Genomic DNA, 19,284 nt, shown 5'->3' with positions numbered 1-19,284 from the left:
CTGTAGTTTCACTGCATTGGAAGGAAGCTTTCATTGCTTTCCTATAGAAACATGAAATGCGTTCACTTGTAGCTTCAAATTCAGTATTTAGTCAAGATTATGCATGAGCCAATAAACTTCACAAAATATTTACTGTGAAGACAGTGCTGAAGGATTAAAAAAAGAAAAGAATGCCAGTCACTACCTACTGTGACTGTAAACTCCTTCATTTCCCTTTGTTCCTACCCTCTTCAATAGAGGGCCTGAATAATTACCTTCTCCATTTTTTCACATGTGAGTAGTTTATACTCCTATAGTCGTTTTTCCAAAGAACAGGAATATAAAAATTCTGCTTCGTATTGTTTAGTTAGATGGAATAGAATTGTTTGTTTAAACACTTGATTATAGCCAAAGGCAAAACTTGAAATCTGATCTGCTTGTATTTTCACTCTTCTTAAGAGAAGAGAAGCAAGCTCGCTGTACTTCTGAAGGTTACTTGATTTCAGTTGTCTGTATTAATTCTTAGTGCAATATAAATTGTTACCTTATAAACAAACCTGGGCCTTTGATGGGATAAACTGCTGAAAGTTGTGATAAACCACTTAAGCTTATGCGTAAGTCCTCCTTATTTCACTTGTCAAAACCTCGACTGTTTTCATATTGGTCTGTTCCTTTTTCTAGTTCTCAGTTCAGTTCTCAGTTCAGTTGTGTTCACTGGAAATTGAACCCTTTTCTCTGTTGAGAGGGTTCAAAAGATGTCAGGGTTCTGTGGTGAGCAATGTGATACAGGTTAGTTGTGCATGGGAGCTCTGTCTTTTTGCTTTGGGTTTGACAATGTGAACACAAATGTCTGAATTGTACTTGCCACACAGTAGTGCTGGAATTGGGCTGTGTGCCTTGCTGGTTTTTGTATGTGTCTGTTACTTTTTGGGCTCAAACAATTGTCCTTGTGTGGGTTGTGTTGAGTTATGTGTGTGCTTTCCTGTGCTTCAGTGTGCCACGTTGTGTGGGTCTGAAAAAAGCTTTTGTTTTATATCAGATTGTTATTGGATAACTGGTTTTTGGATAGCTGAAGGAGTTAATTCTCCTCTGAGCGTCTATTTTTGTATCTGTAAAATTGCTTCCCCTTTGGAAATCACTTCAGGCTTTGGCTTAAAGTTTCCTAAGAATCAAGATAATGACTATTATCTGCTATGTTTTTGACTTATACTTAGATAACTGCTTTCAGAGAACATTGTTTTATATTTGAAGGTGATATTTTATGTATTTCTCTCCTGTCTTGGTGCATTGTAGGTGAGTGTTGCAGCAAAGATGGCTCAAAAAATGTCTTTTGGCTTCTACAAATATAACAACATGGAGTTTGTCCGAATGAAAGGGCCACAAGGGAAAGGACATGCGGAAATGGCAGTGAGTAGAGTTTCTACTGGTGACACTTCACCATATGGTACAGAAGAGGACTCAAATCCAGATTCCCCAGTGCATGAGAGAGTAAGTAGTAGACAGAAATACTGACTTAAGGTTAAGCATGGATGTTTTGTTTAATTCCAGTGGATGAACTGAAGCTGGCATTCACCCACATCATGGTTCTGAACTTAGTTTTGCTTGTATAGATTTCAGAGCTATTCAATATATGCAGATGGATTTTTGTCGCAGTTTCCATTGATCAAATAATGAGTACAGAGATGAGAGCATGATTCATACTCCTGGAGGAGTGTTTTGCTGAAACAACGGTGATGTTGATGCCAAGGAAAATTATGGTTCTGCCTATTTTTATGAAAATTAATAGATCCCATTTCTGTACAAGATGGGTGTTACCTAGAAACGGGGAATTTGTATGTGGTGTAGGTTGCTAACTAAACTTCACAGATTTTGAGGAGTGAATACCAGCAGTGCAAAGCCTGTATAATATTAAAGCAAAGACTGTGGATCAAGATGTACGACCATATTTATGCTTATGCTTAATGTTAATACAAGTGCAGTAAAATACCAAGAGTCTGTCCAAAGATCCTGATTTGGCCCTTTTTCAGTTTTGAGCATTGATTTCAGTTAAAGCATTTTACCTAGTTATTGGGAATTAGGCAATGTGTCTTTAAAATACCTATACAGATGTGTCCTGACTCAGGCAGAGTGATTACTGATTCCAGCCTGGTTTCCTGTGTAACATCAGTAACCTGTGGAGTTTAAAGGCCAGCATGTCTGCTTCCAGTGGTGTTCATGGAAGTAATGGGATTTCTCTTTCTTCCTAAAAGGCGAAATGAGCTGTCAGCACAGAGCTCATTAACTCTGTGCAAGCTCTGTGCTGTAGAGGTACAGCCTGAAGAAACCAGGCCTGGAGGGACTTCCTGAGCTTTTGACTCCAAGACTTCCAGTGCCTCTGTTTGATAATGTATTATCATTGCTCTTTGCTAATGGCTTTAATGGTAATTTGTCTGTGTCTGGTTTTCCCTGCAGGTGTGATATGAAATGGCTACAGAATTAAAAATAAATTGAGACAAGCATAGGTTAGAGATCAAGTGCACTCAAAAGAGGATCAGTTGCGTGGTAGAATGCTTCTGTTTTTTTTATGTTAATGATAGAGGGATGACATAGCGGGTTTCTGCAGTGCAACATCAGCTTGGCTTGGCTGTCATCCTCACTCACACATCACCTCCCTCCTTATTTGTAAGGACAGATCTGAGCAGTGATCTCGTCTCAGGAAGCATTATGGGATCATTAAATTAACGGTGTGAAAAAGTAAGAATGAGATAAAAGTTGATCACCTCTGTTAGCCTAGTAGTTATCCTTTTTTTTAATTTGAAAGGAAAAGGTTAAAATATTACCAGCAAAACCAGTCCACAATTACTGAAATTGAAATTGTTTCTGAAGTAGGTATGGCTGACTATAATTGTGGTTTACCCAACAGCAACTGCTGCTCTGAAGGAACGGTGTCTCTGTAGTTCTGTGCCTAACCTGCATTTCACCATAGACAATTATATCCCTATATTTGTCATCACTTGTTGTAACCAAATCATCACTGGCCTTTCAGCTTGGTTTTGTCCGTCCTATAGAGAAATAATATACATAGAGTTGCTCATTGACTTGTCTTTTGCATCAGCATCTTGAGTTATTGTCTTGTGACCCTGCTTCACAGACACAGTGATCTCTTGCGGCATCTGTTTAACCAGGCAAACAGCTACCTAATCTTTACCAAAGAAATGAAGATGCACAGTTTCGTGTCCAATACAGTACATTCTTAGCCTATTAAGTCTTCTGAATTTCAACATATAAAAATAATACTGACATTCTTGGTGCCTAAATAAATTATTAATCTGCATTTTTATTCCTTTGTAATTATAAATCCCTTTGAAAAGTGATCACATGACAGCTCTAGAGTTCTTTTCATTATTTACATAATAGTTGAGGGTACTGATGCACCAAAATACTTTCATCTTGATGAGTGTCTTGAGATGACTGTGCAGTTGACACAGTCAGTTTATCAGACCACTCTGATAAAACTTGCAGCTGAGCACCAGTTGTGATTCTAATTTTCACATGTGATTACCTTATGGTGCATATCTGAAACTGTTTATTTCCTACAAGAAGCACAGAACTTCTTAAACAAAACTTTCCCTAGCATTTCCTTTATTTTTCCTTTCAGGTCACTTCTTTCAGTACACCACCAACACCAGAACGCAACAATCGCCCATCCTTTTTCTCCCCATCCCTCAAGAGAAAAGTGCCCCGAAATCGAATTGCTGAGATGAAAAAATCCCATTCAGCAAATGACAGTGAGGAGTTCTTCAGAGATGATGATGGTGGAGGTGAGAGAAATAACACCAGCTAAGCAGACTTTCAGAGTGGAGGGGGAACACATTTGTGGAAAGCGAAAATCCAGTGCTGGATTTTCCAAAAGGTTTACAGTGTGAAAAATCTAGCTCCACAGAAACTCCTCTGATGGTGTGTCTCAACCAGTCCATCTCTGGTGCCACTCTGAAACTGGGGTTATTTTTTCAAAGCATCCCTCTGAAAGCTGGAGACCAGTGTGCCTCCATGTTTAGTTATAAAAAGGCTAGAGCTTGGGTCAGTTACTATGCAGCGTAGTGAGAAGAACTGCTTTCCCAGATGGAATCTTCTGTCTTTGATGTATTTCTACTGGAGGCTGTGCAGGATAGAATGGAGTTCTAAGCATTCATCCAGAAGCCCTCATTGGTGGTGGTAGTGTCTACTCAATAGTTTTGCAATATCAGATCCTAGCATACTTAGTCATAATTAAGAACATCCTTATTATTTTCCATTTTCTTTTATTTATGTGAGTGAACAAATTCCAGGTTTTCCAAATGTTTTATGGCATACATATAATATAATATACATATAAAATACTGAGAAGTGTGGTTTTATTTATGGTTATAAATATTTATGGTTATAAATGTTTTGACTTTATTGTTCCTGGACATTATTTAAAAAATAATATTATTTTAATATATATATATTAATAGCTTACACTAGGAAGTTTAATTTATTCAAGAATGATATATTTTGTATATAAGGGAAGGCTGGGTTAAGATTTTGCTTGTGCAAGTGCTTCATTTCCTCTCCTGGCTGGTTGATAGTAGATGATGATTTGATTTACTACTACTGCCAGTTGTTGATATAACTCATCAGTTTCAATGTAAATGGTGAATTCTGTACTGGGCATGATCTGACTGATTTAAAAAATAATAATAGTAGTAATAAGCAACATGTGTGCAATTTTTCTCTATAAAATTAATAGATGGCTTTCTGTTTTTTATATATATATATACACACACACACACGTGTATATATATATATTATTTTCAGAAGCTTTCGTTGAATCTTTCAGTAAAATGCAGAAAGTACAATCATTTTAAACATGCTGTCTTTTACCCTTACAGATCTACACAGTGCAACAAATCTGAGGTCACGGTCCTTATCTGGAACAGGACGGTCTCTGGTGGGCTCGTGGCTGAAGCTGAACAGAACAGATGAAAATTTTCTACTCTATGCACACTTAACTTACATCACTTTGCCATTGCATCGAATTTTAACAGGTGGATTTTAATGTCCATTACCCATAAACAGAGTCATTTGGTTCCCAGGCAGCCTTCAATGTTGTGGGATTTTGCTATTAAGATAGAGGAACAAGCCTTTCTCTGAAAGCAAACATGACTTCAAACCTTATTTGCTGACTGTAGTAGCAAATCAGTTTGAGTAAGTGGAATGATGTCTAACTGTTCTCTGGCTTTGGGCTAATTTTGCTTGGTGAGAGTTCAAACAAGCTGGTAGGTTTTGTTTCTGGAAGAGTGTTAGTGGCTTTAATACTGGAATATAAAGTTCATCCATCTCCTGAGTGGAGGGCAACTCATTGTGAGCCTGCCCACTGACAGCAATAGTTGTAGCAGAGACCTGTGACTGAAGAGGGTTATGTGTTTTTTTTTTATGCAGTTTTGGATTTGGAATGATCTCCTTTGCCAATTTTGAGTCCTAGATTTATAATCCACATGAATTGCTTGGATTGATCAAAGTGCCCACACTGATAGCTATAAATCTCTCAGGTGCCCAATTTCTTTAATCAAACTAAGTAGTGGTTATGTCGCACCAGGAGCAGTCAGTCCCATGTTGTTGTCTAGCTATGCCAGTTACTACATTGATGATGGCCAACTCTGCATTTGTTCAGCTGGGCTACAATATCACAATAAATTACATCTTACAGCAGGCAAGTACTGAAGTATCAAATATGACATCCATGTAACCCTTGTCTGCCTGCAAATATAGGTGGGCTAGTTTGAACAGATGCCTGCATCAGCAGGAATGCTAGCCTTTCAATGGTATAGTTCATGGTATGAGGTAGCTCATGGGACTCTGAGATACTTAGGAAAATTGGGAAAGAAGTAGTGGTTTCTCTTCTCTGTCTAAATACAGTGGCGGTTTCTTTCATATAGCCATTACTAGTGTTACTGTGGAAAGTGACATCCTGAAATGTATTCCCTCTGAAAATACATATTGATTGTCTCAGGTACAAAGAAAGTTTGGTCCAGGTGCATGATAGTATCTCAGGCAAAGCTGTTGCTCAACTCCAAATTCTATACTGGAATAAAGTTATCATCACATGGAATAAAGTTATGATCGCAGAGCAATTTTTGAAGTCCTGTCTCTAACCTTTGAAGATCCTTTTAATTTACCTAAGAACTTAATCTTTTTTCTTTTCATCTACCAGATCAGATGATTTACGAATAGCTTTGTCTAGATTGTGGACTTCTGATCAGCGCCAGCTTTTTCTTGTCTGGGTCTGAAAAGAGAACTCAGTGGTTATTTCCAGATTGTTCCCAAAAAGTAGCTAACAGGACAGGAATTGAGAAATCTGTTGTTACACAGATTAATCTACTGCTAGAAGAGATAGGAAGATAGCATGGGTGTATTCTTCATGTCATTAGTTGTACTGTGCTAGTGTAACAGTAATAGCTACAGTCTTGTCCTCCTTTGCAGGCTGCGATCTCAGACCGTGTTGCAAAAGTAAGCTGGCTCCTTCCCTACAGATAAGGAAAACTGTAGCTGATAAGATGCAAAAACATACTTAGCAGAGAGATGTTTCTACACCATTTGGCCTTTCACTCTATGTAGAAATTGATTTCAGTTTAAAGAAATTACAAATTCCAGTCAGAATTGATCCTCTATAATTAAGGGTGGATTTTGAACAAAGTTCCAACAAAATATACAATTACTCCTTACAACAATTCCGTTGATACCATTAGAGCTGGTTAGCTAGAGCTCACCACAGGCATTTTGGAGTTCACAGAAGATACATTGTTCCTGCTGGCATTTAATACTTGCTCAAGTGGGTAGCATAAATGCCTCCATGCTCAAATATTTGCTTTTAGCTTGAATGCACTTTCTGAGACTTAATTTGTTTAACATACAATTGCAGGAGTCAGTGTATTTATTGAGACACAGTGAAAAGAGACATAAAATGTCTGGGCTGTAAGGCAGAATTTTAATCTGCAGTTTTTTCATTATCTGCTTTAGCTTGGTGCTTCGGATAGAACCCATTTCCAGTGCCTTTTTGTAATTAATGCATTTGTGCCAGTGGCAGCTTTCCAGCAGAAAGGAGCATTACACATGGGGCAGGACGCAGTGGGAAAGACATTCATCTCCTTTGAGTAGTTTAGGCAAGTCTGTACTACAAAATTAAAATGCTAGGGATACTGATCAAAATATTCAAAAATATCTGGAGTTTGTACATATTGAGAAGATTTCCTCTGCTGTGAGTTTTGTCTTTCTCCATGCTAAATGACGCAGGTCTCAGCCTTTCCTTGCGTGTCAGATGGTCCTATCCCTTTTAATCATCTTTATGGCCCTTCACTGGATTCACTCTATGTTTCATTCTTTACAAGCATGTCTAGAACCCTCTGAAGGTGTGGATCAATTTTTACTCAGGTCATGCCCTTTGTGTGCAGCTATGTGTGACCTGCTGGTTAATTAAGCATATGCTCCCTTTTCCGACATTCTTTATTCTTTGTGTAGCCTGGAAAAAGACCTAGCAGCCCAGTTTCCAGATACTTCTGCAGACTGCTGTGCCAGTGCGCTAGTTTTATTATCCACATTTGGAAAGATGCCCATTATGATAGCTATCTGGCAGGTTCATATTCTGTCACATTTGGGCAATATGGGGCTGAGGAGCTAACAAAACGAATGTTCTTATTGCAGCCTTTTGAGTGCAGAAATGTAGGCTTCAGGCTATAAAATAGATGAAACTGTTGAATTGTTTGCGCCAACATCTTCTGAGCCAAAAACCTCTGTAAGGGACTTGGGGATGGTTCCTTTCGGGAAGGAAAAAAACCTTTAGCATAATGTTTCTTACACTTGTTTCTCTGAAGATTGCCACCATCTCCATGCCTGACTCATGTTGTTTCATGCCACTATTAATGATACTTAAATCAGCTCTCATTTCTATATGATGGTTATACTTGCAGTTTACCATCCTTCAACTAGGATGCACCTTGGGAGGGATTAGAATAGATTTCATTAATAGGCAAAGTCTCATTGCTATTTGTGATTTAAATTCCTTTAGTGTTGTAACCAGGGGTCTATGCAGCAGTCTAGAAATGAATCTTCAGTTCTTACTTCCTTGTGCAGTGGCTACTTTCAGGAACCTCCTAAATTTGCTGTTCCTTTTTGTTTCTTTCCCTTCCCCAGATATCCTGGAAGTGCGTCAGAAACCAATTCTGATGATATAGCAGAGTGGGCACAGCCTTGGAGCCTTGTTGCCAAGTGCCTAACCACAGTGGTTTTCTGTGCTAACACTACCATCTAGTGTCAGGAACATAAACCTCCACTGGAAAAAGGGAAGTCAAAGAATACCAGCCGATCAAAAGTGCCTCTTTCTTCCTTCCTCTGCTGTCATACGCCGTATGCACATTTGCAGTACATCACTTGAGTGTTTCCGATTGGAAGTGGACTTTCAGCAAGATAAAACAAGAAGGGGCTGCGTTTAAAAGGAGTCAATGCTTTATGAACAGTTTATTACTGTGTTTACTTTATAACTAAGAAACCAATAATATGGACAGAATGTGTTAAACTTTATATTCTTTGAGAGAAACAATTTGAGAATTTCATAATGATGTGCTAATGAACGTTGTTCATTATGGACTCTCGCCCATACTCTCCTTGTTGGATTGACTTAATTTGTGTGAGTGCGTCTGTGCATGTTGGGATTGAAGGGATGAGAAAAATTTCCTGCTGAGGGAGGAAAAGGAAAATGATATCATAAAGATACATTGCCATTTGGATATGTGCAGTCGGATAGGTCAGAGCTTAAAAAGAGGCTTAAGATGTTCCCATTTGTTCATGTGTCAGTGTTAGGACAGGAGAACTCTGCTGACAAATTTCTGTATCTACCAAAGAACAGCAACATTTTCATCCTCAAGACCTGGCAAAGAAACTGAGCCAGTGAAAAGAAGGCTAAAATGTGCTGCTATACTAAAGCTGAGGTTAATATCCACTACTAATGCTGCTTATCTCTGTTAGTTGATTCAGTTTTAGTTTGAGGCTGAAATGGAAAAATAGGAGGCCACAAATGGACTCCAAAAACTGAAAACCTTACCAGTAACCAACACGCTCCTGCACACACTGGACCAAAGTAGGTAAAGTTGTCCTTAGTGATAGTGTTCAAGGCCAAGGAGGGCATGAGAGCTGATTAATGTTTTGGCAGCTTTCCCAGATTCATCTTTTCCTGTTGTTTTGCTGTACTGTTACATGCTGAAGCACAACAAGTTTTGTTTTGAGACAAATGTTTTAAATGTAATTCTGCTCTGAAAAGTGACTAAAAATAGCATTAGTGGGAGGTTTGAAATTTGTGTTTTGGGAGGTCTCAGGAAAAAAAAAGCCTTATGTTTACAGGTAAAATGCCGCTTTCTTAAAACAGAAAAAGTTTGCACTCCTTGACACATGAAATCTAAATGATAAAATACTGAGACTACTGCAGTTTGATTCATTGCTTCGATGTGAGAACTAGTCATACTTCACATTATTTACAGCCACCTAACAGGCATAGCAAAGGGTGGGGTAGCTTGTCACTTATGGCAAGTGACACTGATACATGCACAAAGAAATCTATGAAGAGTGAAGGTGTCTTTTTTTTGTCACTATTCAGAGTCTGAGCACCTAACCTCTCTAATGCTGTTGCCACACTTACATGTGCTCTGAGCCTGGACCTTTGTCTCCCTCACACCCAGCCCTTCCTAAAGTACTTTGTTACTTTCTTAATAGCCTGTGATGACTTAACCTCTCAAATAGGACTCTGCCTTTTTTCCTCAGGCCATGTTCCATGGGAATAGCTCCACTTCAGTGTTAAAGGTAGACTAACTTTATCATTCAGCCCTACATGATGAATCCAGTATAGTAAGGAGGTCTTTTTTGTTTGTTTGTTTTTGAGGCTAGCCCTGGAAGTAGTCACCATAGTCCAGAGTGATGGCATTTCTAATACTAGCAGCATGACTGCATAACAGGGACAGCTGACCAGTAGTTAGTTCATTTCGTATGTTTTGCAACAGCATTACAAAAAAGTTCACATGGTCATTGCCAGCACAGCCACTTCTCATGTTGCAGACTTTGAGTCTCGTTCCATGGGAGTATGTGCTTGTGTGTGTGTGAGGGTGTTCACGCTGTCTAACCTGAGGCATGCAACTCAGGTGCCTAGGTTTCCTACCTAATCCCAAGGAGAGAGACTGACTCCTAAATGAGCAGCTGAAAAGCTCTCTCTAGGAACTTCAAAGGCAGTCCAGGTGCTTACCTGAGATCCCTGGGTAGTGTGCCTAGTGCCAGACAGCACAAAGATTCTCCTTCCCAATGTCCATGGCAACAGTTAAACCACTCTTCAATTAGAACACCAGTCCTACTCTGAAGCCTCTGAAGATGTTTTATTTTTTCTATATTTTCATATGGGCCTGGGCAAAAGCAGTGCTGTTTTCCTTCAAATATTCATCAGGGATGGAAGGGAGAGAGATCTAATATTTGTCGTACTAGTGGCAATTGATACCTTTTAGTTAAACAGAGAAATAGCAGACATGGAAAGGAAGCGGATCCAGATCGGAACCTGAGTCATGGGTGCCTGAGTACTGCCTAGTTGACAGTAATTTTTAATGCTTTTCTGACATTGGTATATTAAATTTAGGTAGCTTAATTTCATGCATTCTGAAAGACTGGAACAGATCTTACATAAGATTTCAGAGGAAATAACAAATGAAGAAAGATTCTAAAGTAGTACAGTAGTAGAAAGGCAATGTTACAGAAAAGACAGCACAGATCCCTTGTCTATTATATGAGAAATATTGTCTGCTTTGTTATATGTACACAGATGAGTTCTGATGTCTGGTTTTTGAAGGGATGAATATAAAATTCCTATAAAAACTAATTGGCTTATTTTATCCTGCTAGCAGGTATCCTATGTCTGTATTGAAGACAACTTTTTTAGTAGAAAAGGGCTACAGGTATGCCCAGATGGACATCCATGGAAAATGGAAACGAAAAAGTCTACTGAATGTCAGTAGTGCTTTTTGGAAACAAGTTAGATGTACAAGACTCTCAACTATTTCCTCTCTAAACAACTGATGTGCAGTTCCTATGTGTCGCACATGTTTTCTTAGTTTGTTATCAGGTAGGAGGGAAAAAATGCATATTTTGTTTTGCTTTTAAACCCTTATAATTTATTGTCCTCATACAGACAGATTAACAGAGAAGGTGATCCAAGTTTTGCCTGGGTCAAGGTGGCACGGCTGGTTCCTTAACTTGCTATTGCACTATACTAAAAAAAGAAAAGGGAATGTTAGATAGAAACCTCTCACGCTTTTAATTTGGAGGGGGTTTTAATTCTGTAGCTCCGAAGCAGTAAACCATTAGATTTGAGCCTCTGTTGACCATTTACGTTGCTGAGGAATGAACCGGAATGTTCTACATACCATAAAGAGTGCAGGAAAGTGCAGCTGTCCACATTCTGGCTGTTGGAGTGCAGCGGTTTTCATTAGTTATATTGATGTTGATACTTGACATCAGCTCTGTATGAGAAAGCAGCACAGTTAACAGATTTGGGAAGCTTTGCAGAACCTTTTTATTTATTTACAGAATCCCACCATACCTCATTCCGAGTTAACTTCTTCCCTCGCTCTACCCATTTGCTCCCTCTGGAGACCTGGGGCTTATCACTTCAACTCTTCACCGATGATATATGTTGACAGATGTCAAATGCAAGACTGTAAATTTTTTCACCCTACACAGGTTTTTCTCTGTTATCAATTTAGCAAGTAGAAAGCCTTCGGTTTTTAAAGAAAGCTCTTAAATCACTTATTTTGTATTAGCGTATTATTGCTTTGCCTTAGAGACCACAGCATATGTGAAATCATGTTCTTATTGCCAGCCAGTGCAGGATGGGTTCCAAGTCTGCTTTTAAAAGAAGCTTTTTTAAAAAATGTAACAAATCTTTCAGCTGTCTCGGCTAATGCAGGCAGCTGAAAATCCCAGTTTGTATGGGTTCATGTTCCTTCTCTTTTTGTTCTCCCAGTCCTCATTGTTTATAAGGCTTGAGCATGTTGGGGATGTGGATCACTTGGTTTTGCATTTCTCATCACAGTTGGTGTGGTTGGTTTCCTAAAAAGAGTTGTTTGTAAGGATGAGTTTTCACAGTAAAATGGTTTGCGCAAAGTATGTTATTTTACCATGTTTTAATTTAAATAGTCAGGTCCTTGGCTCTGCAAACACACTTTTCTGGCAGATCCTCATGCACAGAATCCCATTCTAGTCACAGAGGTTGGACATGGAGACCACGTAAATAGTCTGCACTTTAAGATTGTTGAACTGCTGCTTGCCAATCATGTGTTGTTTTTTTTTGACTTTCCAGATGATTACTTGTGCTGTATTTTGCAGTCTAAAGATTCCCCATATTAAAGGTAGATATAAGACACAGTCTTCAAAAGTGCCTAGGTCCTGTTGTTAATCCAATGGGGTTTAAGAACTTTTTTTTTTAATTTAGGAAGTTAGTACTCTTAAATTCTGTGTGGTGAGTAGCAGTGTCAAAAAATCACAAGTTTATAGTTCTTGGAAGAACTGGCCATCTCCTACACACTCACCCTTCATGTTAGGTTCTCATGGTCTCCAAAGGTTATGACTGAAAGCTCTAGAAATTGGATTTCTTCTGGTCACAGCAGTCAGTTATCTGCCAATGCCTTATCTTGTTTTTTGAGGTGTGACTGAAAGTGTGTGGTGTTGGTATATAGAAATTCTGTGTCAAAAATAGGTGCAGCAGGATCCAGTAAAAGGCATTGTTAAATAAGTAGCTTTTACACCAAACCTTAAATGAAACAGTATTTTACACCAGAATGTAGCTGTTTTGACCTTTGATCGAAATAATACAAGACCGCAAGCAGGATAGAATGTTGAATGTGTAAATATATAAATACTCTCAACCTAATTTCATCAAACTAACACTTGTTGCATGGTATGTTTTTTTGCCTCATTGATGATTAGTGTTGATAAAACGATGATGGGTTGGAAATGATGCTGGCACTGTATTGAGCCCTTTGAACAAAGAGCAAGGAGAACCTTTGTGCACCAAAAACGGAGTTGATTTTGCATATGGCAGCAGTGAAGAAAGCGTTGGACCCTGCAGCCAATAAACAGACCTCTTAAATGACCATGAATTTTGTTAGCATTTTTTACACTCTACTGTGCCTGGTGGGATTTGAGTTTGAATGTATTCTTTACTGGTGGCAAGCATGAACAGTGGAATAACACTCTGTGGTACTCATAATAAGCATTGCCAAATAGACACTCATGAGAAAAAGTAGTCTGTTTACTCTTCTTTTTTATTTTTTTTTTTCCACTTGGGCAAAACTTAACTTTCTGACTGCTTGCTGAATCTTTCAATGAACAGCCTCTGGCAACTTCACATTGTATAATAGGGGAAGAAGGTAAAAGTCAGTGTACTTCTGAATTTGTTTTAAAAGGCTTTTTGATGTTCCCATTAGATGCTGGCATTAAAAAAAAAAAAAAAAAAAAAAAGTCCTTCTAAACAGGTGTGTTTTCTTTCAAATTAAGTTATATAACCATTAGTATTTAGGTTTGTGTAGAGTGGAATATTGAGACTGTTGGCTATAATGATTTCTTCATGATAAATTCAGGAAAAAACTTCAATATGGATTTGTATAGTATTGTTAAAATTTGATTACTTTTTAGCACTTCCATGTTTATACTACCATAACTTGTACTTACCAACATTGAATCAGTTTTGGTTTAAAGACTTGCAAGGCACTACATCTTCCCTCTCCACCTGATTTATGTGACTAACATTTCACAGTAGGCTTTTTGAGGGGATTTTTCTATATAAAAATATAGAAAAAGAAATACCAAACACACCAGTTATAAAGTGGACCTGGTGATGGTTCCATTTCAAAGAAACAGAGACCAAGACTGTTTCACAAACTGTGTGGTGTAACATCTCTTCTAAGATATGCATGCTAGCTTGGTAATCAGCGATAGGTGAGGCAAAAATTAAAAATAGAGGTTAGGGAGAAAGAGAACAGGGCACTTAGGTTCTTTTAGGTTTTTCACTATAGACATTTGAGTAGACTGTTGGCAGTGTCATTCTGTGTGTGCACGTGCAAGTGGAATCTTAACTGGTTAGAAAATGCTAAAATACATCTTGAAAACTAACAAAGACTTTCCTTGAATGCTCTACATTGAAAGCTTTTGAAGGCAGCCAGACTAAGAGAATGCATTAGGTGAAATAGTACAAAAGACTAAGACAGTGGAAGGTTACAAATCATGGTAAGAAAGCTCACCTGTTTGTTTTAGTAGGCCTTTCAACATCAGTTTGTGGAAGGAAAAGGTGTGCCTTGTTTGTTTGTTTCCTTTTAATCAAAATGCTGTAGGGACAGAAGACTGATGCATGCGTCTTTGAAAAGTGTTCATGACTTTCATTAATAACTTCCCTAAATGTTGAAAGAAGAAGATTGTTTTAACAACGTGCCAGTATATCTTGTTCAGCAGAGTCCCTGCTCTGGAGAGGCAAGTTAACTTGCTTCCTTTCATCCTGATGTAGTTTCTGTTGTCTGCCCTCATCTGGAGCAATGCTCCCAAGAAATACCGTAACATTGCTTGGCATGCAAGTTTATCATCAAGGGCTGATGTCCTATAATACCCAAAGATCAGTACAAAGTAAAATCACACATGGCAGACTGAAGAAAAATATGAAAAATAAGAAAAATCTTTGCTAACAAATGGTTACCATGCTTGCTTACTCCTGTCAGAAATGTTTCTGAAACTTGTAATAAAAAGTTTGTAGAAAGCAAAGGAGTAAAATTTTCAAAAAGACCAGGTTACCCTATGCAAATCTGGGTAGAGCTTCTACTTTTAAAAGAGCTTTTTCTTGAAGTGTTAATTCCAGCTGCTTTAATGTTTTCCCTGTCATCAGTTTATGCCAACATTCAGTTGGGTCTGGTGATTCATAACAGTATTTCACAATATGCAATTGCTTGATCCATTCTCTTCTCCTTCCATCTCCTCACAGCATAAAAGGATGTTTATGTCTGGCTCTGCTTCTTCTGCCGGAGCAGTATTACTGGGGAAGTCCAGTGCAAGCAGTTCTACTGGTCTCCAAATTCTTCAAAATATCATATGCACACTTTAATTCAGATGCAACCAATGTGTTCATCAAAACCTTATGCCACTTAGAAGTAGACTGACTGCCTTATGCCTGCACTACATCTAGAGGCATTCCTTTGCTCTTGAAGGAAAAGGTTGGCAGAGCCCACTCTTCCATCCCTGCTTTTCCATGCAAGTGTCAAATTAGATAATGCTTGAAAATGGTTGAGTGATAGATGCTGTGTCAAGGAGCATGAAGAGTTATTGTGCAAGTCCCGTTCCCAGCAAGAGGAATTCTGAATCACGTGCTTCCCGGTAAGTACTCCCATAGTTAACCTGCCTCATAGATATGGTCATCACAGGTGGTAATTCACAGTGATCATTTCTGACTTTGTTTTAAAGGTAAGGAAACACTGATGTCATAAACTGTCAATATTGCTGAATTTGGTATATGACCTATGGTTTTCTCTTCAGTGTTAGGAACTTACTTTTCACAATGGAGAAACTCCCTGTAAGTTTTTCCTGGGACTGGAGTTGACAGAGTTACCGTTCGCAGGTAAGAAGAATGCATTGAGTACCCACCAATTAGGGTGGGGCTACAAAGCTAGCTGTAACTGAGACAGAAATTTGTACTGTATTATGTCATTTGTGATAGAAGATAACAAACCAAAGTTAGAAACTTCTACACAGAGGTAACTGCCTGAGCAGACAAATTCTAATCATGTCTTTGAAGCCTATGCAGATTTCCAGAGATGATCAAATTACTACGCTACCTCTCAGTAAAGGTTGTTACATTCCTAACAGTAATACTCACAAAACTGGTGATAATGACTACTTACTTGGATTATAATGCTTACTAATAATATTCAGGATGTTTGGGTGCAAATAAGAATTTCTAAATGAGTATATCTTTAAAGAATGACCGTGTGCTACCCTAACAGAAGGCTGCCAGAACTTGGAAAAGTGTATCAATGACTACGTCAAGCAGTCTAATTTTCTTATAGCTCTTTACTCATCTTGTGTTGCACCACCATCCTTTCTGTGGATTCTTGTGTGCCACTCCTGTGTTTCATGCAGCTCCGTATCATAACTTGTGGAGCAGTGCAGAGGTTTGTAACCCAGTCAGCAGCTACTGAATATTCAAGGAAGTTTGTTGCTCTTCTGTGCCTGAGCTTTACTTGTCTGTCTGTGTTATAACAGTTGTGTGAAGTAAGCGTTTTACCAAAGCAAGCAGTTTACTAAACTTTGAGTCTGAATTCATACACAGCTTCAAACCTTGTGTCATCTGGAAGGCTACATTAAGCAAAACTACTTGGCTGGCTGTTGCTCTTCACTTGGCCTTCAATTCCATCTTTAGCACTAGATCATTTAGAGCCAGTCATCTGGTGATGCATTGTTAGGATCGTGGTAAAGTTATCTTCTCATCTTCACTCGTTTTTATAGCCTAGGTCATGTACATAGCATTTAGCTTATACTTAATGTGCTTTTTGGATGAATCAGACTTCTATATGTCTCAGTTACTGCAACTAGTCTGTGAAGAGCAGCATTTTCTTGCTGGAGTAGGAAAGCGACTGATTTTGATTAATACGCGCTGTTCCTGAAGTGCTGCATTTGTAGTCTGGACATTCAGGAGTTGCTGTCTTCTGGAAGATTATATTTGCTTTTTCTGTTTTGCAAGTGGTAAAATCCTTGGTTTGATTAGAGTTTCTGCAGCCACATATTTTTTTTTTAAATGCAAGGATACTGTCATCTTTCATCTTCTATTTCTTACATTTGTGAATATTATGTGTTAATATTACATGTACTATTTGTATCTTCATGCAACCATTTTATTCTAACATTACACGCTTTCAACTGGAAACGAAACAGTAGTAGAAACCTAATAATTTCACCTTGAGCAGATACTATATTACTTTTGCTTTCTTATCACTAAATTATCTGAAAGTTTGTGGCTTTGTTTTTTTTTTTTCCCATTGTGGCATGTTGCAATATTTGTGATTATAGTTGGTGTCATATAATCTTGATTTGAGTTCTCAGCAACATCTGGGGTGGGAGGATCAGGAAAAAAAAATAGGAAATTGTATTTTATGATTTTTTTAAAAGACTACCATCAGATAACTTGGAAAAATTAGCATGAAATTCTGTGCTGGTTTAGGAAAATCATGTCCCAGCATTAGTTCTAATGGTGTGTCACTTATACTTTGTTATTTGCAATAAAAGCTAATAAGAGCCTCATCTTTGCTCTTGAGAACTAGTGTTACCTTTCTTTATGGTTGCCCAAATCTAGGGAGAAGCAGTGCTTTCTTTTTTAAGCAGAGGGCAGTAAGGTACGTCCAAGATGTGGACATAGCACAATAGTGGCTAACATGAGTTAGACAGCAGCCATTTTCTTGTGGTCTGAGCAGGTCAGAGTGCAGTGGAAAGCTGATCATCCACTCTTGACTCTTCTTGACACAGTTGTTGATTTTATTTATTTTTGCTATTTATCATACTGTTACAAAACCAGAGAAGAATCACCTTATGGCCTAGCTTTTGGGTAGTGCTTTTAGGCTAGATCTAAAAACCTCGTGTTCTGGATACTTTGTCAGGCAAACACAGGCAAAGTGTTTTTAATCTGGAGTCTTTTAATGTTTAAGTTGCAGGGATTTTTAGCTGTCAGCCCCCACAGTAATTCTCCTAATGTTCAAGAACCAGTTTTTCTCTGTGTAGTAAAAGGTCACCCAAGCTCTCCCCTCTGAGCTGATTCAGCTCACTCTCCTTGCAACAGGAAAGCGTTTTGTTGAACTGGCTGTTACTGATGTGCCAGCAGCAGTAAAGCCATGTGCAGGATTTCCAAGGCTGGAGTTCACCTGCAAGCAACTGAATGTAAAATTCATTTTATTCATATAGTGTTTAAAGTCAAAGTGAAAGGAATATACACAAGACATTGCTCCCATTTGTTTATTCAAATTTTCCATGGATTTTTGTACACTTCCTCAATGTGTTAGAACTAATGAAAACATTATTACATGACAAGTTATGTGAAAATTAAATATCCACTGAAAAATTCAGAGCAGTTTGAAATCTATTAAACTCTACCAGATCGTCACATTCAACATTTTAATTGAATTTATACTAGCTCATGCCACTTTAAATTGTTTAATGTCAGTTATTTCTTGCCTACAGGCACCAGTTACAAAGTTTTAGCAAATACAAATAAGGCATTAGAAAGATTTTAAGGACATTTTAAGTGTTACGGTGCTGCAAAGGGAGCTGAACGGGAGTTGTTACTAAAGCCTACCTCTTAATTGTTTTATGTTCCACAACATATGGAATTTTAAATTTCACTTGAACTTTCATGTCCATCAGCCAGAGATTATTGGAAGACACTCACTGTTGTGTTCCCAAATCGATCATTTAAGTATACTACAAAAAAATAAAATACATTTAGCAATGTGGTATTTTAAAATAAAATTCACACCAACTATAATAATTTCCCGTAGTGATGACTCTGAAAATTAAAAGAAACTGAAATCTTGATTTACTTTTTTTGGGGAGTACAAAAGTGGGAGTGAAAAGATCTCTAAGATGCTGAAATTTCACAATCACAGCAAAAGGAAGAATGCATAGTATCCATTAGATGCTTCAACACCTACGTACAGTTTTAGCAGTCAAGGCATTAACTCAAATTAGGGAGGATCCTTACATCTTTAACATCAGGCATTTGATGTCCAGCTGTTAAATATAATATGCACCAACCAGGAATGCTTCATTGAGTTGAAATCCCAATCAAAATTCCTTCCTTGTATAGCATATGCCACTTTGTTATGAAGGCATTAATTGATTTCTGTGCTATAATAACTTGCTTTTAACTCCTTTTAGGCCTTTTTTTTTCCCCCTATGAAATAATCCCTGGCTTTTTGCAATAACAATGTATTTCAATATTTAACTAGAAACTGAAGCATCAAAGATTTGTGATTTTTTTTTTTTTTTTTAACAGTCCTAGAGAAGGATTGTGCTTTATACCTGACCAAGTGCAGCTTGACTTCCTTCTCTTGCTTCGTAGTCCAGGTAATTGCAGTCACTATGAATGGTTTTGATTCAATCTCTTATTTGCAGTAAAACTCTTTCCTACTCTTAGTGGCAACTTCCCCCTTTAAAAGTTTTAAAACCATATGTTTATACATATATCTGACATTT

At 38.0% G+C, this 19,284-nt stretch overlaps 1 protein-coding gene across 5 annotated transcripts in view; it reads left to right on the top strand.

The window, feature by feature from the left end:
• KIAA0930 overlaps window positions 1-12,171 on the top strand; it is a 69,126-nt gene extending 56,955 nt beyond the window's left edge. For all 5 annotated transcript variants that reach the window (XM_082770355.1, XM_082770354.1, XM_082770356.1 and 2 more), the window contains 4 exons: window positions 1,273-1,467; window positions 3,617-3,779; window positions 4,872-5,027; window positions 8,170-12,171. In XM_082770355.1, the coding sequence (XP_082626481.1) occupies window positions 1,273-1,467; window positions 3,617-3,779; window positions 4,872-5,027; window positions 8,170-8,210 (555 nt within the window). In that variant the 3' untranslated portion in view covers window positions 8,211-12,171. The remainder of the gene's footprint in view (window positions 1-1,272; window positions 1,468-3,616; window positions 3,780-4,871; window positions 5,028-8,169) is intronic.
• Window positions 12,172-19,284: the final 7,113 nt, after the last annotated feature.

The sequence above is a fragment of the Aythya marila genome (genome assembly GCF_965140915.1).
Source record: "Aythya marila genome assembly, chromosome: 1".
Lineage (NCBI taxonomy): Eukaryota > Metazoa > Chordata > Aves > Anseriformes > Anatidae > Aythya > Aythya marila.
Note: the sequence above shows the minus strand (reverse complement) of the source record. Positions and strands in the feature narration are given on the sequence as shown.